The sequence below is a fragment of the Indicator indicator genome, chromosome 2 (genome assembly GCF_027791375.1).
Source record: "Indicator indicator isolate 239-I01 chromosome 2, UM_Iind_1.1, whole genome shotgun sequence".
Classification (NCBI taxonomy): domain Eukaryota; kingdom Metazoa; phylum Chordata; class Aves; order Piciformes; family Indicatoridae; genus Indicator; species Indicator indicator.
The window spans coordinates 53,687,091-53,710,508 of record NC_072011.1 but is presented as its reverse complement, the minus strand read 5'-3'; the positions used below and the strand labels follow the sequence as shown (position 1 = coordinate 53,710,508).

Sequence of the window (23,418 nt, the reverse complement as noted above, 5' to 3'; positions counted from 1 at the left end):
GAGGTGATCTTAATGGTACATATACACTCAACTAAGTAAACTAGAAATTTCACATTCCTGTAGGAGAATATGTGTGACTCTCTTCCCCCAAACTAGGGAGACTGTAAACATAATTTGGGTTTTTTGGCATCTGCACCACGTTTAGAAAATCAGCTAATGAGTAGAAAAGTTATAGAAATTGGGAAGAAGAAGAAAGATGTGTAGCACACCGTTCTGAGCTGTTGATTTCTTGCCAGAGGGCAAAAAGGGTATATTTACCGAAAATCTTACACAGGAAGTTTTTGGGTTGGTTGTGGAAAGAGATTTTTAACTGGCTCAGCACAGAGAGAGTTAACATAGGTGCCTTGATTGGATAGTGAGCATGGTTATCTCCATATGCTAATACATTCCAGCATTGGATACATATTATTAGCATGATTGGGGAATTCCTGGAAACCTGACTTTGCCTTGATGGAAAGATAGGGAGGGAGCAGGGATTGCCACAGCTCTCAGTGAGGAAATGACTGGTGGCTTCCCCAGGGGAGCAAAAGACAAACAGCAGTGACCCAGCTCTCTTTGAGGAAAAGTGCTCTCAAAGGGGACTCTTAGAGGTTATTAATAAAAGGCAGCACATATTAGAGGTACAAAAAATCAGTCTGTTCTGTGCACCAGGCTGAAGATGCTTGAACTCTAAATTTATTTTTTGATAGTCCCAGTCTGTGTGCAGTTGTTGGGAGGCATATGCGTACAAAGGCTGAAACGAGCAGTACCTGAACTAACACTGGATGTTACTACTTTAGTTAGATTCCTCTCTCACCTTCATGCTGTTTCTTCATATTTTGTTTAGTACAGTACAAATTTTAATGAAAATGCAAAAAGAAGGACTCTTTTTGTTTAATTATGTGTGATTGTAGTTTCATTTCTGGTAGTTGAACTGTTGGAAGGATCTAGGTAAGGCATACCACACGCAGGAGATACTCAGGTATGATACTATTTTAATCTGTGTTATCATTTTTCTGAATTGGGCTTTGAGAGAGATTCAGCTCTGTTCATGATCCTTGTTGGGTTTTGTCTACAGTCACTTTACCAATGAGAGAATGTAGTTTTTATCTTTTCACCCACAAATCATCAGGCTTTAGCATACTTACATACATGCACAACAGATTGAAGGAAAATTTGTGTGAAATCAATATTTATGTTGAAAATATGATTGGTCTGGATTGGTGTTTGTTTTGGTTTGGTTTTTTTATAGGCACAGCGAAAGAAAATAATCACGGTCATAAATACAGTCCTGCTTCATTTTCTCCCATTCAGATGTCTGGGCACACAGGTGATACCTCAAAATATGCCAGACATTTTTAAAAGCAGATTTCATTTAAAACACTGTATCCAAGGCACAGACTCCAAGTCTAGGAGCAAAGATGGCTTTAGGAACACACCATGTCATATCACATCACCTGCCTCTGCTGTCCAAAGGACCAGAAACAACCCATTGTCTAACCAAAACATGTTTGGGAGGTACAGTTTAAAGAACTGCAAGAGTTAACGTTAAATAAGCAGATCGGATCACATATGTAGTGCTTTAAAAAGATCACCCTCAGAAATCTTCAAGTTCATATTGTTGACCTTAAGGGGACCTGCAGCCACATGAACCCATATCGGACTAATAGTTTGAATTTTACAACTTTTCATTGTTCTTATCTTAGAATTCAGAACCTCACCACTAAGAATGTAAAACACAAGGAGTGGTGATTGTTTAACTTAAAAAAAAAAAAAAGAAAAGAAAAGCATGTACTTTACCACTTATCAGGTCTTCCTCTGTTCCTAGATCATTTAGTGATAAATCAAAATATAAGTGTTTGGCCTGGTTTCTTTTTAATGTAAGGTTGATTTGTGTTTGGAGTTAAGCTCTTTTAAATCGTGGAAGTTTCCATAGTAAAAACAAACCCAAAGGGAAAAATCAAGCATTAATCCTTTTAAATCTGTTTTCCTTTTTCTCAGGGAATACTGAAATAATAAGTTATGAAATGAAAACTGATTGAAATAAGAGTGCAGTACTTCGAACCATATGTTTCCAGAAATGCAGTTAGAAGGTGCTCCATACGTAGAGGTTTTACCAGATCTGTCCTGAAGCAGATTTTTGCATCTTTAATGTTTCTCTTCAGAATATTAGCAACCTATGGTGGTTATGTGAAGTCAGGGTGACATTCTTAATCAGTCACATTTTTCAGCTCCTTACCACTACTATTGCTGAAGAGACAGCTTGCAAGAGCTGGTGCTGTTGCAAAAAAAAAAAATTAAATGTAGCTGCCTAGAAATATTTGGGTGATTAGAGAGGGATGTCTGTGATTTAAGTACTTAAATCAGTTTGAACTATAATGAGTTATTGTCTCACTGTATGCATCTTACCCTGGGAAGGAATGACAAGCTTAAATTGCTCCTGTTTAGTGTTATCATGTGAGGTTTCACAGGGTAAAAGACAAACCAGAAATATTTCGAACTGTTATTTAAATTACATTAACACCTTTTTGTATAGCTTGAGTGAAAGGTCACGCTAGACAAGCAGCATCTTCACTGTTTGTAAATGTCTAATTTGCTGCTTTTAAATTGCTGTGAACTTCACTTACTTGCTCCTGCTGAATGAATCCACTGTTGCAAATACTTCTGACAAGCGAATATTTGCTTACTGAGAATCCATTGTTCATAATGGATTGAGAGGGACATGCAGTGTGAATGCATTTTTATTGCCGTGCCATCTCTCTGCTGTTGTTTCAGTGAGATAGAAGTAGTGTTGTGATAAAAGCCCCGGGTTTCTTAGTGCTCTGTGTGGCATTTCCCCTCTTCCTGGTAGGTGTTAGTGAAAAAGTGCTTATCATAAGCATTTTTTCATGTTACAAAAATTTAAAAAATTTGTATATTTTGTAAGAACTTGGACAGCAGGAATTATGAATACAAACACAAATAAAACCTGAGAAAGCGCAGAGGCTTGGCTGAAGACATCCCAGCACTCTCCAAACAGATTTTGCTTTTTGTACTGGAGTCAGAGTAAGTCTTGGGCACCTCTGTGTGTGCAATCTGATCTTCCCTCTCCCAGGGCTGCACAGCTAACAGATGGCAGTCACAACTCCAGTGCAGGGAGTGCCGCTTGCAACAGAGCCCTGGCGCTGCTTTTGCAGTGCTCTGCTATAGGTGCAGAAGGAGATGCTATACATACAGCAAGGCATCACTCAGAAAAGGCAGTGGTTTTACTGTGCAGAAGTTGTTGGATGAAACTAGTTTTTAAACATGACTTTAATCATAGCACATCATTTGTAAGTAGCTTGGAAGCTGAATCCAGCAAACAGCTTAAGCTGTGCTTTTGGCTGTATTTCTGGTCAGTTGCAGTTTGTGCTTTGGGACCTGATTTGTGATTTTCAAGTTAGGTCAAATACCTTACTGTGGCATCATGTGCTGTTATTAGCCCTTTAACCAGGAGCTCCATGAGCAAATGGTTAGTAAAAAAATACCCAACAAAAAAAAAAAAATCAACCATAAGAGAAAGAAAAAAAAAAATGGGCTCAGTCTGGCATAATGAGTTGTATCTGTTTCTGTTCCAGCTTTCACCAAATTTCATCCGTAATCTGTGAAATATGTTTGGTGATTAGTGAGAGCACTCTCCTTCTGTTTAATGGTTTTCATAACAGCTGAAATGTTGTGGGACTTGATACATATTTTTAGACTACACACTATTTTGAAATGCAATTAAATCTGTTTGTTTTTTTTTTTTTTCCCTTGGATTAATATAATAAAAAGGAATCATGCCATCATCTTTCTTGGGTTTTTGAGAGAATAATAGTGGCAGTCAGGCTACAAAGGTTTCCTTCAGCAAATACTGTGATCATGTCTAGAAAACATTTATGTAGCCCTAGCAGAAATTTCACTGCTGAAATTTCCCTGGCCTTTGTTTACATCCCTGGAAGCCAGATGAAGTTGTACAATGGATCCAGGCAAGCACCAAGTGCGTGCCAGGAAGGGAGCGGAGGGCAGAGTGACAGCTGTACATCCGAGAGCACATTGAACCCTGAGTCTGATCTTGGAGTTTCTTTCCCTTCCACTTCTGTGCAGCCAGGATAAGCCTTTGGCCCACTGCTTATCATTTGACCATGAGCCCATGGACTCTTTAAATAAAGTAAATAGGGCTGAAGGAAAAGTATGTTTTAAAGTGTTTACAGTATCCGTTTGTTCTTTCAACAGTGGTGACTATACATCATTTCTGAAATGAGGAAATTGTGCTGGAAACATCAGTACCCATAAAACATTTAGCGGGAAGTTAATCTATCAAAATTAAGTGTAAATAATTTAAAAATCCAACTCTGATATTTCAACTGTGTAAATATATTGAATCTGCAACACACTAGTGAACACGTCATTTTCGAGCACAGCTTTGATTATACAAAATGTAAATGAAGATATTTGAAGTACAAACCAGGGCAAGCGTGAGGAATATTTTACTCATAAAACCAACAATCACAAAAACAACTGGTAAAATAAATGGGAGGTGGTTATCAGAAAAAGCGAGCGACTGCCAGATTTGCAGCAATTTCATACCTGGTTGGATCAAATATTTTTATTTCTAAAACACGTAACAAAGGAAGGGAAGTTCATTCCTTGCAAAGTGAAATAAAATAGGATTTGACTCTTAGTGGCCTGATTTTAGGCTGAAAATAACAGTAGGGATAAGTCCAGCCTCTGTCTTTTTTTCTGCCCAGTAAGTCTCAGAGTGCTGTGGGTAAGGCACAGATCTTACTTTGGCACTTGACCATCTGCAGCTGCTTCACACTAGCCCCTAGTGACATAGTGTCCATGAAGTCCATCTTAATGAAGTAGAGGAAAGAGGTCTTCAAGAATATAAAAGATTTACTCTGCTTAGCATGGAGCTATATGCAATGAGAAATAGAGAGTGAGTAGTGGATATGCTGGTATTTGGAAAGATCTGTGGTTTGAACAGCCCCGTCCATGTAAGAGGCTGTGAAATGTGTTTAGAGCTGGCTGGGAGTGCTGAGTGCTGCAGAGCGAGGTCAGTTCACCGCCAGTCGTTCTGTAATAAAACTGCTAAGGCCTTTTTACCTCTTTCTTTCTGCTTCCTTTGAGCTTTGGGTTTACTGGTATGCAAAAGGAAACAAATTGAAAAAAAAGAAAGAAAACAAGCATATGTTCAGTTGCTCAATCAACCTTTTCTCAATCCACACTCGGTGATCTCAGTGAGTCATTACGGCATAATTACAATTTGAGTGTGATACGCTGTTTGTGGAAAAGTATCTATTTTTAGCTGAAGAAACACTACAGTCCCTGAAAGGAGGAGAAAGAAAGAAAAAAAAAAAAGGAAGGAAGAAAATCTGTAGCTAGCAAATCAATGCTATTGTTAACTGATATTACGAGACACCCTGTAGATTTACAATGCTTGCATTCAGCCACATAAAAACCTCACTGAAAAGAATGCCTACCAGGGGTTAAATTCATATGCCTGCGCTGCAGCCTATTTCTGTCAACACTCAGCTCAGGAAATAAACATTTATGCTTTCTGAAATGAAAGTGTATTTTTGAAGACTAGCCGTCAGATATTTTTTGCCCTTCACACTTTCAAATGCTTAGCCTTTTTTGTAAGTTGACTGCAAAGTGCATCAGTTTGCTAGGCAAAAAGAGAAAAAAAAAATCTTGACAAGTGCCCATGGCATCATTGTCAAGCACATGAGCGTCTAGTAGAAGATGGCAGCAGGGTTGGCACAAAACATGCTTCCTTCAAGCTTCTTACCTCAGGGGTACCTGACTCTTGAGAAGCCTTTCAATCCTTCCAAGTGACGTTATTGCAAACTGTCATCTGGTTTATTTGGAGTGCGCTGTATCGCAGATAAACATGCTATTTAACTGCAGGTCAAGGTACAGAGTCATTCTGCTAGCAAATGCCTGAGATACATTAAATGGCATTGACTTGAGGAGGGAGATGAAGAGAGATCAAAGTTGTCACCAATATGGTACACGCTGAGGGGGGAAAAGGTACACAGCATTATATTTTAAAAAGCCATTATGTAGTTCTACATTTAAAACGCTGACCTGCAAGACTCTTAAGGATTAAGGACCCACAAAATGGCACAACAAAGTTCAAAACCATGCCATCATGCAGTCTCTCAGGGTGGTGTGGAAAGAGCTTACAGTTGTAACTGGGAAGGCTAGTATCAATTCAGAAAGCTGGAAGTCTGTTTCATCCAATTTGGAGATTTAAAAAAAATGGTTACGTTTTAAAATGGAAAATGTTGTCTTGTCGCAGGACGTGGCTGAGGGGATTCATATAACAAAGGCTCAGGGAATCAGAGCACCGTTTGGCATTAAATTAGTATAACCTCTTCTAAACAATTAAAAATATATAAATGTATGTAAATAGATATGCCTGTGTAATCTATTCTTTTAACTGTGACTTGCTGAACAGCTATTAAAAGGGCATTGGTGTGATAGAGCAGGCATGCTGGATGCTTTCTTATACATTTTCTGAAAAATCAAAACAAAACCAAAGCAGATTAATTACAACTTGATGCATTCCCACGAGGGATGCCTTTAAAAGTTAAAACGTGTTTTCACTGATCAGGCTTTCAAGGGAAAGTCACTTCAGTCAGGAAGAAAATAATCATATTTACTTGATTTATTATTGGAGAGCAGAATAGCGTGGTTCGTATTTGCCAGTTTTTCTATAATGTAAAAAATTTCTTTTGAGTTTTTTTATGTGTCATATAAAAACAATTAGTGTATTTACTGCACCAGACTGCAGATTTTTCAAGAGTGCAGTACAATAAATTATAGGCAACATCCCATTTTTCCCCCTCACAGAGCATATGTAATTTCCTTTGACTGTGGCACACAATAAATGTTATTGAAACATGGCATTATTTATTAAAAAAAAAAAAAAAACAAACCAAGAAACTTGGACTAAAATAAATAAGTAGATAAAAGAAGTTTGGAGCTTTCTGGAAAAAAATATCAAAATATATAAAAAAAACCCAAACAACAAACCAGTAGGAATTGCAGGTTAAACTTTTTTTAATCAAAACTGATTTTTATTGCTTTTTGCTTAATTAAACTTCTCAAAAGCGTGTGAAACATTGTTATACCTGAAAATTTGTTAATTTGTAAATCACAGGGACAAAAGGGCTTCACTGCAACTTTAAAGTTTCTATGCACGTAAATGTCAATAGAGTGCCTTCTCCATCATCAGCACTAAATTCACATTGATGCCTCTTTTCTTCTCTGTATTGATCCTTCCATGAGAACGTAGATTTGTATCTGTTAATTAATGCGTCCTGAAACAGCGTTTGTATTAATCAGGCAGATAAGAAAAATTGGATGCCTGCACCCTCATGACAACCGTAAAAGTGCTGGCCCTGATAAAATCGTGGATGGACCTCAATAAAAAAGTTCCTCCTTCCACTCAATAAACTAATCATCCTGCTTTTAATTATTCGGCAGAAAGATGTGTGGAGATTGGAGAATGTGTAAATCTATTTACTAACAGCAGTGTCTGGGAGGGAGAATGGGGCTGTCACAGGACGGTGCTGCAGGCTACGTTCTCTGTCCATCTGCTACTGCAGAAAAACTGGTTCTTGAAAGACGGGAAGGAACAGAAACGTTGAAGCTAATTGAAATCGTGAATTCCTCCCTATAACCTTTCAAATGATTATTTCTTCTCCATTTCTCTCTTATTTATTTTAATCACAGATGTGTTATTTTCCATTGTCACCTCTCCAAGTGTTTCCTGTTGTTGTTGGCTCAGTTTTGTATTTGTTTTTTGGTGGGTTTTTGGTGGTTTTCTTTTTGAAGGCAGAGAGCTGCAGTTCTATCATAAGACTCAAAAGACAGTAAGAGAAAATGAAAACAAATAAGGAGGGGAAGAAAAATGAAAGAGAGAGAGAGGGAGCATGCAGCCAGTTTTATGTTTCATTTTTTATGGATGCCTAGTGGTTTGGATGTGGGGTTTTCTTTTTTATTGTATTAGTTTTGCTGCTTAGTGCTTACAGAGAAAATCTCGTTTGGAGTAGATGCCTTGCAGATTCGCTGGTTTATGATATATTCCTGCCTGACTGTAACTCTTGACTTTCAAAACAGAAAAATGCATTTAAGTGTAATTGAACGCCAAAAAGAATGTTCTTACAGCAGGAGCCCTGTCAAAGGACATGTAAGCAGCTCCATAAACAACTAAATGAAAGCCTCAGACATGCCTTAAGACCCTTTAAGAAAAGCTTGACTAATCCCCTTTGATGATTTTATTAAGTACTTGTGGTTGATGGTGCCAACTGGCAAACTACTACATTTCACCAACAGGCCAGGAAAATCACTTCCTCTCCTGTATTGTTTTCTAGCTCCTAATGTGATTGGGATATTAAGTTTGATATAATAAATTAGCAAGTATTGTAAACAAGAGTCTAAAAAGGTAAGACAGTACAGATGTTTGCCCTTAGCGATCCTATTAGGAAAGACAGCAGGGGCAAAAGGAGAAAAAAAGGCAAAAGTTAAATTTATTAAGAGGCATGTATTAAAATTTGGATTGTCCTCAGTAGAAGGGTGATGTGACCGCTATTCAGTTGGCACTTTATGATGCAACCATGTTATTTCAACAAGTGTAGGAGAGACTGGAGCCATTACAGAAATAATTAGTGTCTTTTCTGAGAAGGGTAGGTGTTACTTCTCTTTATTCTGAGGTTAAGTTCAAAAAGAATTTTCTTCTTTGTGCTAATCACCTTAATTCTATTAAAACATCAAATCTTCCCTTAAAAAAAAAAAAAGAAGTTTTGGTTTGTAGTTATTTTTTCAACTCTCTTAAATTACCCTTCTTAGTTTATAGAAGTGATGGACGGTTATCAGATCCCTGCTTCACAGCCTCAGGTCCTAGAACTAAACATGAGTGTTTCAGAATAACAATATCATGCAAATCACAGACCCTCACTGCAATACTCCACAAATTAATAGGATTTTTAGAGAAAGAGCCTGCACGATGCAACTTGTTTATAACTTCATGTGTTGACTAGAAAACGTTTGATTTTATATTGATTTGCTTTCCTGTGGTGGGATGGGGAGGAGAGGCACAAAGGCAGAAGGAAAAATAAGGGCACATGCGTTTTTTTATCACAATACATAACATTGAAAAAGAGGAGCAGATTTCTGACAAATCCAAAAATGTTTAATAGTTTTCCTGTATTTCTTTCCTCTTCAGGATTCTCCACTTTGTCTCTGGCTGACCAGATGAGCCTTCTGCAGAGTGCTTGGATGGAGATTTTGATTCTCGGTGTTGTATACCGGTCACTTTCTTTTGAGGATGAGCTCGTATATGCTGAAGATTATATTATGGATGAAGACCAATCCAAATTGGCAGGCCTTCTCGACCTTAACAATGCCATACTGCAGCTGGTAAAGAAATACAAGAGCATGAAGCTGGAGAAAGAAGAGTTTGTCACCCTCAAAGCTATAGCACTTGCTAATTCAGGTTGGCACAGTGGCATGACAGTTTTAATGTCACTTTTTTTCCCCTTCATAATAGTTTCTGCTTGCTCATTTAAAAAAAGGTTTTAGAATGAGAAACTGCTAATCAGACTTTATTTTAAAAGACAACAAACAAAGCAATTCAAACCTAAGAAAAACTTTGTGAATAACTGTGGAATATGTGCCTAGGGGAATGAAGAACACTGCACTGTATGTTTTGGAGACTGTTTTACAGGCAAAGATCCCTTCAACTCTCTATAGATGTTACTCTAAATCCATTCCATAATCCAGACAAGTCTAATCACGGCAATTAAAATTAAGAGAAAGGATGCATGAGAATATGCTATATAGCTTCTCTTTGAAGGCAGCTACAGATGTATTTAATAAGGGGAATTCAGCATATGGGTGGAGGGAGGAATTCTTCATCTTGCAGTGACCACACCTTACCACACAGATCTTCTATGTTTATGAGCATACTTCTGGGAATGATATTACCTATGCAGGAAGGGTTAAAAATCTCAGACAGATTTTTATTTCCCTTGCATTTAAATTTAAAAGTGCTGAAGCAGTGAATACTGTCAGATAAGTAGAAATCGTTTGTGCTTTGTTGTTTTTCCTTTTGTGTCTCCTTAATGCTTTATTGTGGTCTTAAGTCCCTTTTAGCATTTGCATAAAGTTCACGATAGATCCCTCTTTAATGACGTGCTGATCATTAGATACCTGTGTGTCAATAACATGCTCTGATGCTATGTTCCATTGACAGTCACACCGTGCCCCTCCATCTGCTTTTGTTTTGACCCTATCTTTGAACTTTATCTTGGTTGCTGGCCAGTAGTTTTCCCTTTAATTACAAGAAGGAAACTGTCAATAAAATCTGTTAAATGGGATGCAATGAGTGGCTTGAATGGGCGGACGGCTATTTGTTCAAATTCTGCAGCATTCAAGGTATTGACAGTTTGTTTTCTGGGGCCATATGTGACGATCAATCTCAGGCTGGGCTCAGCCGCGCTGAAAAATGAAAAACCAGATTGCTTTTGCTTACTTGTGGATGACGACTTGTGATTTGGCGCGGTCCTAGTGAGATGAGACCTTCTGCCCAAATTGCCCCCCTGAGAGCCAGGACGCGTGACTGTTTTTAGAAATAATTTTTTAATTGATTTTGTAATTAACAGTTCATCTACAATATTGATGCATGAATCCTCAGATTGATAGGAGGGAAATTGTTTTCAACAATGAAGTTGTACTTTCCTATTTGTCTTTGTAATGTGATTTAGCACTCTGCATTTTTAATTGGAAATATAATTCAAAAAACATGCAGAGCCAAAATGCTTATTAGTTTCTTTGTAACATATTCTCCACCCCACTAACCCTGCCCTTAGTTTTAGAATATTGTCTTATTTCCAGAATAACCAAAATGATGAAGTGCCCCTCAAAGATAAAAATTATTTTTAATTGAGGATTTATTTGTAATTTTTTGCCATTGTAAGTAGACACTTGAGGGTGCTTTGCAGCTATAAGAAGGATTTTTCTCAAAATTGGTCATGCTTAATGAACAGAGCAGGAAAGTTATCTGGAATTAGGAGTCTAAATTGAGAAGGGGGTTTTGTATTTATTTGATTCTGTAATTCGAAGACTGAATTAGAATTATTTCTATACTTCCCTTGATGAAAAAAGGATAAGAAGCTAGAAAAGAAGGATGTGGTGTTAAATATTACTCACACCGGTTTTTGTGCCTCCCCCCCCCGACCCCCAAAGGCATGCCGGGTTTAAGTATTAATAAAAGATGCTGCTGCTAAAAAAGTTTAGTCATACATTGTGCAAAGAGTGTGCCAAAATAATCTCTAGTTTTGTTAACTTCACTGGGACTTACAACTAGGATAATACCACAGATAATAAATACAAATCAGCATACTAAAATTTAGGGTACGTTTAAGTAAAAATGTTTCCTTCCCTGATCTTAAAAGAAATAAAACTGCTGTTTTAAAATTAAACTGTTGCAAAAGGGAGTTAAAAAGCAGCCCAGCCATTCAACTTCCCTTTCAATAGAATGTTTTGACTGCTAACATTCAACATCTCAGCTTCAGGTTGTAAATGCAGGAGATGCCAAACTTCTATCAGCTGTTGCTACACTAACCTGAAGGTGTAAAATAGCACCTGCAGAATTACAGCCTATCAAAAAATGTAAGACCCCTAGTATTTTAATTTGCAAATGTAGCTAAAATTAAAATAAAATTAAGATTAAAGTTTTTCTCTTTTTGTAGACAAACCCAGAAATAGCTTATTTTCACATAACTATTAACTTTATTAATGTAAATGCAGCTATATCTGAAGAAGAAAAAAGCTATTATGAATTCAATCAGCTAGCAATTTACATTTTAATATATTTTGTTGCTATATCTGCTTTTTTCCCCCTGAAAATTTCCACTCCTGATTTTTCCTGTTTAAAATATATTAGCCTTTTTAAAGCTGTGGAGAGATTGGATGAAGCACAAGAAATCTTAGGCGTTTCAGACATTTTTTTGCCATATCCGCACTATCTAGAAAGATTCCCAGGTTAGCTCTACTGTAAACAGTAGACAAAGATGGTTTTATAGCTCCATATCTGTGTTAGTGATTTATGAAACAGTCTGCTAGTACTTTCCCTGCTGGTGTGTTGAAGCAGGAAAAAGAAATTGTAGATTGTCTTCATATTGATTGTGTTTTGTTTGGATAAATACTGCAAGCTTTGTTTTGGCCAACAAATCTCAGTATCATGAGCATTAAAATACCCCAAGTGCTGACTTCTCTTTAGGCCTTCAGAGTCTACTGGTGCCATTCCTCATCTCACATAATCCTGTCTTTTGGTTTCTAAAAGGTGGGGAGCAGTTTTTCAGGGAGATTTCTCTGACAGCCATTATCAAATGTTCCTTTGAGGGTTTGGCCAATGCCATGCCGCTTCTATAAATTTCCACTAGTGCAAGATGTATCAACCTTGTGGATTGTCACTGACTTCAAAGGGAGTGCATATAGCATTGGAAAAGTTTAAATACATATATAAGGGCACAATATTGAAATGTATAGACATTTCAGTCCTGTATATGTTAAAGCCTACACAGGCATGGTTTTAACAGTTACAGTTAATATGTAGTGCCCAATATAGAACTTACCATGTTAGTTTTAAATATCTGCATCGATTCAATAGTAACTAATACAGCCTTCAGGCTTGAACTCTAGAGAAGTCCCTCTCACCACATCATTGCCCTTGTCCTGTCAGTATCAGGAGTCCCTTCCTTCTTTCTCAGGCTTCTCTGCACAAAAGCAAGCAGGTATCTTGGAGCCGCAGGATGCAACTGCTCTATATTCCACCTCACACCGCCCAAATGAAGCAAGCTGGCGCCAATGAGCACTTTGTTTACCCACGCAGAAAATCAACTTTGAATGGTTTCCAAAATGTGCATGTACCAATTACTTCCTCGTGTGTAAGGGAAGGTGAAATATTTACAAAATGTATCTGAAGTGTGTACAAGTGCTCACACACTCAGGTGAACGCTCCCACACAGGAAGGATGACCTAGTCATCTCTTTGGTATCAGAAAATGCTTTCAGCTATCGATCAGGTAATACTAAACAGGAAGTTGCAGGTGAGCAGTTTTTTGAAACTGCCTAATCAGTAAGGACTAAATCGTGCCCTCAGGCCAAATGTTGCAGAAGAGCTTAGAAGTCACAACTGCGAACAGATTTTTCCGTGAAGCTCAGTTCCCACCTACAACCTAACACGAGGAACTATAGAGTGTCAAAATATATTAGCACATACAAAAATCTGACCTGTGTGTATCTGCTTAATAGGCTGCTGGCATCTTGAAAAATCTGACCCAAATGTGAGTGCTAGGCACTTAAAAGTAGAACTTTATGCACTGTTGAAAATTTAATCTTAAACACTCATACTAGCTGTCTAGACTGTACCAGCAGAAGGAGAAAAGGACCTCTGCTCACCACCACAGTTTCTGGTCTAGCTTATTAACTCTCCTAAAAGAGACCAGCACCTTTTCTAATACCAAAGGAGTAAGAATTGTTTTGTGCATTTTAATATACTGAATCACAGATCAACAGATTCCAGTAAAGGTATCGGATCAATTGTTCTGGTTAAAAAATTAGTTTGTTCTTACAACTTCATTACCTTTCTAGCCACCAAACCAGTATACTCAGAGAATCACACTTTTATTGTTAAATATTATTATAATAATTAAAATCCATTGGTAGAACCCTATAAGTCACTTACTCCAGAAGACATCATCTTTATTTCCAATACAGACCATGGCTTATGCCACAACATAACTGTATTTAGTTTCCAGTAGCTCCAGGTTTTTAATTTGATCTTATTTAGTCATCTTCATAGTGTTAGAATTCATGATTAAAAGGCATTTATTGTGATTAGACATATATAAAATATGTATATACACACCAGTGCGTTACTGGTGTGTTACCAATATTTACTTTCCCAAATATAAATAGCAAGATCTGTTAACTGTTCTTGTAATTTTGTATAGAGTGAAATGGCATAGAACATTTTTTTAGAAAAGGATGTTGCCACTTCAGTCAGAGTTTTTGTGTTGCTGGAGCAGTTCCTTCCTCATACTCCGTTTTCCTGTAACCAAAGAGACCACCCACAATTCTGAGAGAAAATAAATAACTCGTCTAACCTTTGCTTAATGATTGTATTAAGCAAATGGTAGCAGAGTTAATTGACAGTTTAATTTTTCTTTTTCATTTTTTTTCTGGCAGTTGATATAGTAACTGAATAACCCTGAGATATTCCTCACATAGCTATGAAATAGGTAGATATTATTTACATATTAGCAGCCTGAGACTCAGTGGAAGGAGGGAGCCCCCAGGTTCCTTACTGCAGGAGCAGGACTGTGAGGGGAGCACTGTGTTGTGTCTGCCAAGGGCCAGTTCTGTGCTGACTGGTGAGGTTTCTAGGTAGGAAAGCATGATAAGAACCACTGTGTCACCACTGCAATTGCTGCTCTTCACTGGGACTCATCCTGCTTTTCCACAGCATTAAACTAGTGGCTCTCAATGGTAATTATGGCAATTACTTATATCTTGTAGTGGGTAAGAAGGATTTTGAAGCATTCATTCAGCACTTTCTTTTAGTTGCTATCTTGCCCCTAGATCTGTCATTCAGATTCTGCTTTTCCAGACTTTTAGTAGCTTTATTGAGTAGTTACTCGAACCAGTTCATAGTATGCAATTTGTTCTGCACTGCAGAAATATTGCTTTATCTAGTGCCCTCACTACCTATCCTAGTGGAAAGTAAGCCATTTCAGGAATTAAAAAAAAAACAACAACAAACAAACAGGTAGTTTACTGTATTTTAATTTATCTTATGCCTGTGGGTTTAGTTCACTGTTAGCTTCTGAAATAAATAGGTGTGTTCCATGAACCAATTTATTTTCCTACTACACCTTCATTTCCTGCTATGTTTCAAAAACTTCTAAAAACTTTTGAGGCTTCAGTTTTCATATCTCTTCTTAAAACTAGGCCAATCCAGTGCAGTCCAGATTATGACCTTGTTGACTAAAACAAATCATTCAAGCCTTTGTTTTACTTTTTTTTTTTGTTGTTTACACTGCCTATAATTCCAAATGATAAGGAATTCTAAATTTATTCCTCTTTAATTTCCAACATATATTTGATTGAAATCTCTGTTTCCAATAGAATAATCCAGATGTCAGACTGGTTTTGCCATACTCTTTTGCCAGGGAAGATGTTCTCTTTGTTTATCTGCTTGTCTCTTAGCCTGACTGTGCAGACCCCAGCACAGGAAAGACAGGCAAATAGCTGGCCAAAATGAAGTATATATTTGTTGATCCCAAACACTGAGGACCAAAGTAGTTGGGAAAAAAGTTCTAGACTGGAAAAGGATGGGAATTCTTGCTGGATGAGGGAACTCAGAGCCTAGATTGATTTGCTATCAACAGTTTCATTAGGTTGCTTCTGTCTTAAGCAATATGCTTCTCCAAATGTTGCCATGTTGTGTTTCTCATAAAAATTATACAGTGTGGGCAAACACTTTGGAAAAATGCAGGTTTCTCTGTGTAAATCTGGCATATGCTTCAGGCAGGAGAGGAAATGGATCTGTAATTCTGAGAACAGTTCACCCATCAATAAACCCTGCTGTGGTTTGGTGGGGGGGGGATGTTTTTGGATTGCCAGTACAGTCTAGCTAATAAATCCCTCTTATTTGAGACATAATCCAGATTTGGATTTTGTTGTCTTTACGTAAAGCAAAAAATGTTTCGTCTGCTGTTCTTCCTATTCATCCCATCCTGTTCTTCCAGGATCCCACAGATTTCTAAACTGATTCACCTTGTTTGGGTTCAGGAATTGCTCAGATGTATGAAATCACAAATGTCACAGCAATTTCTGTCTTTAAGTACTTGTTGATATTTGCCTCTCCGATTTGCTTTATCAGCATCTTAATGTGTGCAGTTGCTGTTTCATACTCCCTGCTGCTTGATTTACTATAAATAATTTCTTCCTTTATGCTGCATGAATTTTCTGACATAAAGAAAAACTTCATTTGAGACCCCTGGATTTCTATTACGTCTTAGTCATGTTATATGCAAAATACATATAGACCAGCATGTAACTTTACTCAGAGCAGTCTTTTGAGAAGTCTCCTTGCCCTTAGTTCAGGTGCTTTCTCATCTGTAGCTAGTTGTCACCCATTGTGGTGTGTTCTAAATGATTCCTGGGTGGCTGGGTGTTTCTTTTCTGTATTTGAGATGAAGCTTGAATTTTAAACAAGGTAGATTGTAATCTGAATTTCTGTCTGGACCTTGTGGAGTTTGTCTTGGATGAGAACTCTAATTTTCTCCTATTTATGCACAATGATACAATCAGTCAGCTGATTAGAAGAGGTACAATTCTATTTTCCCATCCTGTGATGGTGAAAGAAAGCATTTGCAAGGGTAGAACAAGAAATTCAGAGCTCAGTGAGTTGATGCTTTCATTTGTTGATCTTACTCTTGCAGCACCGATCAGTAACAGCTTTTCCCCCTGCTAGACTGAAATCCCATGTTCTCAATAAGGTTTGTATTTATCTGTTGAGCTGTTCAGTTTTATCAGCCTGGGATCCTTTTTTTTGCAGGGTGGCATTTACAATCAAATCCTGCTTGCTTTCAAATGGCAACACTTTCAAATTACCCTGTTTAATTTCATTGTTTATATGGGCAACGATTTTTACCTCTGGGTATTGGTTTCCTCTGAATATTAACCTGTTAGAATGTAAATTGTAAGTTAACCAGATTGCCTACAAAGCAACTGTAAAAAAAACACAATTCAAAACCAAAGGAAAAGTGTTTTTCTTGGTATAGGAAGAACAAGTCTTTGCTCCTAATTTATAATTCAATTTCATATTGTCTGTGGGGTTATTTATTTAATTCTGGATTGCCAGACAAACTCTCCTTTCCTTAAATTATAGTGGTTCTTGTTGATATTGCCCTCTCTTACTAGTGAGAATTTGGTTTATCAGCAATAAGTTAACCTGCTCTAAATTCACTTCTACATCTGCCAGTCTGTACTTACTGAAGAGAGTTCTCTTTTATTTTTCCTTCTCTTTTCCCCTTGGCTAGTTCAGCATTTTCAACCATTTTCCTTATTTTCAAAGGCTTATGCCTGAGGGATTAAGATCTACATTCGTTTAATATCAGGAATAAAGTGGAAGTTCCAGACTGCAAGGCTAAAACTTGAAGAAGGATCTTTGTAGAGATTAATATTTTCCTGAGCAATCTGTGAGCTGAATCATGGTCTAATTAAATATCACAGATTTAGTGAGTTTGCATTTAAACATTAGCAGACTCTAGGATGGGTAAAGCTAAAATGAGTTTGAATCTTCTCTGCAGATGGGAAGTTACATTATCAGAGTAATTTCATTAAATAATTTTATATCTTTCAGGCTAAATCACCACTTTAAAAGAATAGTTTGAAATCTTAATCACTGTTTGGAAGTGCCCCTCTCTCTTTGCTGTTTTTTTCTTACCCCATTTCCTATGGCAAAATCTGTTTCCCAACGAATAGATTCCCAAACTGCTCCCCAGTGGAGTCTTTGCATTTGGCCAGTGGAGAGCTGGCTGGTCGCCTTCTTCCCAGCTGCTGAAATTATTTCAAAGACAGCAAGAAATACATTAAATGTTCTACTACTGTTACCTTTTCCATGTAAGCAATTGCTCTCTTTACTGAAAGGATGTTAGACAATCACCCCAGCTAGAAGAAGACCCTTTGTTTTAAGATGTTGTCCACACAGTGAAGGCGTTTGAAAGCATGGGGTGTAACAGCTGTATCTGAGAGCAGGCTTTGGTTCACCTTCTCTTGCATTTTCTGAGGGTGTTCTTTTCCTTTTTTCCCTCCTCACCAAGTTTCAGTGTAAGAAATAAGTAGAGCATAGATATTCCTAAGACTGCAGGCCAAATTGCTATCCAACTGCAGAGCTAAGGATCTCATACAAGCTTCAGCTGTCTGTGAGAAGTATATTAGTCTGGACTCCATCCATATATTTTCAGAGTCAAACATTGTTGAAGTTACAAATACTGAGTCTGGGAAGAATCAGGCCAGTTTTGTACAGAGTTAAAACTAAACATTTACAGTCAGGTTCTCCAGAAAGACATGTTTCTTTATGCTGTGTGGCATGAAAAAAATAATTCACAAGAACAGTCTTTGACTCACCAAGCATTTGTTGCAGATAAAATGCTCTTATTTGGTTCCTCAGCAAATCTGGCCTTGGAACTCTGGGTCTGGGAAAAGATGTGTAATTTCTCCACAAACTGTCCATAGTTTAAGGAAAAATGATTTGGAGCAACAAATTGTATCTTCTATGGCACAAGGGTGAATATCCAAGGTCTTGGTAAAGGGAGTAAAGGCAACAATTTATTTGGAGTTTGCATTCCAGATTAAGCTCAGTGGCTGGACACTCTGCTTAAGACAGCAGTCAGGTTTGTATCTGTGTGTTAGCATGTCTGCATTGGTAACATCTGTTTGCAGGACACAGAATTTGGGGATTTTCTCTTATTGACAGAGAATTATTTATTAGAATTGCCATATTAGAAAACTATCAAAAATGTATGGACTGGGGGGAGTCGTCTCACGTTAATTAGAATTAAATTTTGCTGGAGGTAATATTTCCCTGTCATCTTTTAAAAAATGTGGTAGCCTTCTGAGAGAGGTGTTTTTGTGTTTCTCTGCTTTTGGCAGAGTGCACCTTGTTGTGCAGTATCACATCCCTGCAGCGTATGTCTTAGCTGCGTGCTTCTTAGAGTATGTATTCACTAAGACTCAGAATTATTAAACATGTAAAATTCCCATAGGACTCCATTATGTGTAATTAACAGATAAACTGTCATCAGAATCAATAAAACGTGCTAAATGATCCAAACTTGTATATAATTAAGTGTCTGTTTTAGAGCAGGAGCTGTAACTTTGTTTTTCTTTTTTTTTTTTCTTTCTGCTTTTCAATTTGCACATTTGTTTTGACAATAGGAGCTGGAACATTTTTGTTAACCTGTTACTTTCTGGTTTGTGTTTTACTTTACATGTTTGTGTTTGAAAAGAGAGAGGTGTTTACTATCTGGCTTAATTATTGGAGGAAATAGCTGCTTGTCAGCTTTTAGGAAATTAATGTTAGATGCATCTTAATTCTCTGAATGTAATTCAGATATTTGAAGCACGTGCAAAGTTTGGTGTGTTGTCATCAACAAGGTAAAACGTGAGGCTCTGTCAAAATACTGATCCAGGGTATCAAACTGCTTAATAGAGGGCTTGGAAGCAATGATAGAAGTGGTTCTTCACCATCTGGCTCCTCAGTCGTTATTCTGCCTGAGAGCAGGAGCTTTATTCCAAAACCAAACACTTAAGATGCAAAGCAGTGTTGTACTAACTGGAGATTTCAAGGATATGCTTTAACAATGCCATGACCTAGTTTCACCCTGGGTGGGTGAAGTTTGTGCAGTGTAGCCTGTCCCTAGGACTCACACCCCTCCCAGTAGTTATTTTTTCATATGGTGTTTTATTGGCTCTGTAATTCTGTTAATCATCCAACTTTTGGTAGCTGATAAGGGCTGTTCAGTGGCCTCTTTCACCTGTGGCTGTTCTTCCTTACTTGCATTCACCTCACTTTGGACCACATCAGGGTTTTTTGGCATTTATGACTACATAAAAGTCAGAGAATTAGGGCTGCTCATCCAAAGTCATCTCAGCACGGTCCAGTAACTGCATGTTCTCAGGGACATCTTCCCTTTCTGTATCTGTGCTGTTGAGGGTTTTACAGTTATTTCAGTCAGATCTTTCCTTTTTATTTCACACTTCTATTGCTTTAATCTTTCTGGGTCATGTAGCAATTTAGTTTAGTTCCTGGTGTGTGTTGCTTCTAGGCTTCTCACACAGTACTTACTCCACCAAAACATCTCACCTGGAAAGGTACAGGGCGAGGTCCTTGCTTCCAGTGATTTAGAAAAAAACCGCAAAACCCCAACAATGGGAAGATTAACCACCCTCTGAGTGGGTGGGAAAGAATTACACCTTGTAGGAGATGTTAGCTTCACAGATCAAAAGCTCTTCAGGAACATAGTAAGTGTTGCCTGCCTGTCTGAATGTGCCCAAGGGAGAAAAAATTTGCTAAACCTATTAGGAAATCACATCAAACCTGCTTTTCCCTGGTGTCAGTGCAGTGGTCGTGGTCCTAATCCCATGATTAGTGTCTCTGAGATCTGGGTAACGACCATGGCTTCCAACTCCATAGCCTCAGATCCTGACACATAAATTTACTGAGCTTTTCCATAGTACAGCAGTCATTCTTGCTTCCCAGATAAAATGCAGACCTCTATTCATACAGCCCTTTGGCACTATCATTTCTTCAAAGCAGTAACTGTAAGAGACGGTTTATGGAGCAGTGAGAGTGATCATTTTACTTGTTTGAGGAAGATGAGGAGGAGAATTACTTACACAAGAGTTAATTATACATTTGCAATTCCACATCAGCTCCAGATATTTTCATGAAGGTCAATATAGAAATTAGTGGGTAATTAACTTCCTTCTTTGTGGCAGGAGGATGGACAGAACTAGTGAGTGTGTTGTGCAGCCATAGCATTCTCTGACTTTGGGCACACCAGACTGAAACCTCCTGTTGTTCCTTTGTTTTGCAGACTCAATGCACATAGAGGATGTTGAGGCAGTGCAGAAACTTCAGGACGTCTTACATGAGGCTCTGCAGGATTATGAGGCCGGGCAGCACATGGAAGACCCACGTCGTGCAGGCAAGATGTTGATGACTCTCCCACTTCTGAGGCAAACCTCCACCAAGGCTGTGCAGCATTTCTACAACATCAAACTGGAAGGCAAAGTCCCCATGCACAAACTTTTTTTGGAAATGCTGGAGGCCAAGGTCTGACTAAAGCATCATGGGCTTCCCCATCATGCACGTTTTAAAAAAAAAAAATTAAAAAAAAAAGAATGAAAAAAAAGAAAAAAAAGGGAAAATAAACAGGATAATAATGGCAAAGAAACTTAGTGTTTAATTAAGGAAAAAAATGACTGCACTGATATTTAGCAGCAAGACTGTGAAGCAGCTTTCAACTTTTACTTCTGTGTCTTTCTGATGCAGTTTTTCTTTTCCTTTTCCTTTTCTCTCTTTTCCTTTCTCTTCTTTCCTTTCCTTTTTTCCTTTTCTCTTTTTTTTTTTTTTTCTTTGCTGCTGAACTTTTAAAAAGAGGTCTCTAATTGAAGAGAGATGGAAGCCAGGCCTGCCAAAGGATGGAAATCCATAATATGGATGCCAGTGAACTTATTATGAACCATAATGTCCCCAATGACAAAGGAATCAAAGAGAGAACCACCGTACCTAGCAGTACAGTACAACACGATGAACTGACTGAATGCAGTATTAGATTTCATAGGAGCAGTCTCTAATTAGACGACTAAGCGACGATGCATCGGCTGCTTCTTATCATTGCATTTTCCATCTAGATCAGTTACAGCCATTTGATTCCTTAATTGTTTTTTCAAGTCTTCCAGATATTTCTTAGGTTAGCTACGATGTAACTTTTTCAGGGAATAGTTTAAGCTTTATTCATTCATGCAATACTAAAGAGAAAGAAATACTGCATTTTTGTGCTGGCTTGAACAATTATGAACAATAATGAAGGACAAATGAATCCTGAAGGAAGATTTTTTTAAATGTTTTGTTTCTTCTTACTAACGGAGATTTTTTTGTACCAGCTTTACCAGTTTTCAGCCATTTATTAATGTGGGAATTTATCTTACTAAAGCAATAGTCGAAGGGAAGGTGCATATTATCACGGATGCAATTTATGTTGTGTGCCAGTCTGGTCCAAAACATCCAGTTTCTTAACATGAGCTCCAGTTTATAACTAAATGTTCACTGACTCAAAGGATTAGATTACACCTACAGTATATCCAAGTAGTCTAACATAGAAGTATTCCATGTCAAATACCAATCCGTAACGGTGTTAGGAGACAGCGACTGTACAGAGGTATAGTTGCTATGTGATTTCTAACTGCTTCAGTTGCAAATGAACAAGATACTGCCTGTTTGCAAAATTATAACCTCACATGCAGAAAATCCCTATCAACCAATAGTAGCTTAGAGGCAATAAGGCAAATGCCGACATTCGCAAAATTAAGAAATCAGAGTAGTAGACTTCTGACCAAATTGAAGAATTTAACAGTTCTGTACCTTATTTATTGATTTAGATTTTATTTTGTAAATGGCAATCTTTAACAAGTAGCTAAACCAGTATATGTGCTTTTCAACCAGTATTGTCACAGCATGAAAGTCAGTCAGTTTCAAGACTGTTACGAGGTGTAATCTAATGTATAAACCGATTAGATGCCCCCAGAAAACTACAGTCGCTAAATAACCAACAAACAATAACCTCCATCAAATGCTATACCAATGTACCAGTGTTAGTAGCTGCTCCCTGTACTATGTGAACATCCTTATTCTATGTACACAGATGTAATTAAAATTGTAATCCTAACAAACAAAAGAAATGTAGTTCAGCTTTTCAATGTTTCATGTTTGCTGTGCTTTTCTGAATTTTTATGTTGCATTCAAAGACTGTTGTCTTGTTCTTCTTGTGGTGTTTGGATTCTTGTGGTGTGTGCTTATAGACACAGGGTAGAATTAGAGACAATATTGGATGTACAATTCCTCAGGAGATTACAGTAGTATATTCTATTCCTTACCGGTAATAAGGTTCTTCCTAGTAATAATTAAGAGATCGAAACTCCAAACAAATACTCGTTATGAACAGATACACACTGAAATCATAATATTTTCAAAACAAGGGATAATTTCTGTAACAGTTTATTATAGAATACCAATGTATAGCTTAGAAATAAAACTTTGAATATTTCAAGATTATAGATAAGTCTAATTTTTAAATGCTGTAAATATAGCTTTTACTCAATCATCTCTCAGATGTTGTTATTAACTCACTCTGTGTTGTTGCAAAACTTTTTTGGTGCGGACAAGTTTCCAAAACTATTGCTACGTTGTGTGCTTTAAAGAAAATAACAATGGGCTGATGCTCCATCAGCCTTGTGCTAGGAAAAAAAAAAAAAAAAAAACAAACAAAAAAACCAACTGTGTATCTATCATTAGCTATATGGGACTATATTGTAGATTGTGTTTTCTCAGTAGAGAAGTGACTGTAGTGTGATTCTAGGTAAATCATCATTAGCAATTCATTCAGATGGTCAATAACTTGAAATTTATAGCTGTGATAGGAGTTCAGAAATTGGCACATCCCTTTTGAAAAAAAAAAAAATTGTCAAAAATAAATAAATAAATAATACAACTCCTGGGAAAAAGGTGCTGATTCTATAAGATTATTTATATATGTAAGAGTGCAAAAAAAAAAAAAAAAAAGGTAAAAAAAAA

General features: G+C 37.4%; 1 protein-coding gene across 3 annotated transcripts in view; it reads left to right on the top strand.

Moving 5' to 3' along the window:
- ESRRG (estrogen related receptor gamma) overlaps positions 1–21,077 on the top strand; it is a 126,215-nt gene extending 105,138 nt beyond the window's left edge. For all 3 annotated transcript variants that reach the window (XM_054392701.1, XM_054392693.1, XM_054392684.1), the window contains 2 exons: positions 9,215–9,484; positions 20,660–21,077. In XM_054392701.1, coding sequence (XP_054248676.1) covers positions 9,215–9,484; positions 20,660–20,904 — 515 coding nt within the window. In that variant the 3' untranslated portion in view covers positions 20,905–21,077. The remainder of the gene's footprint in view (positions 1–9,214; positions 9,485–20,659) is intronic.
- The last annotated feature ends 2,341 nt before the right edge of the window (positions 21,078–23,418 follow it).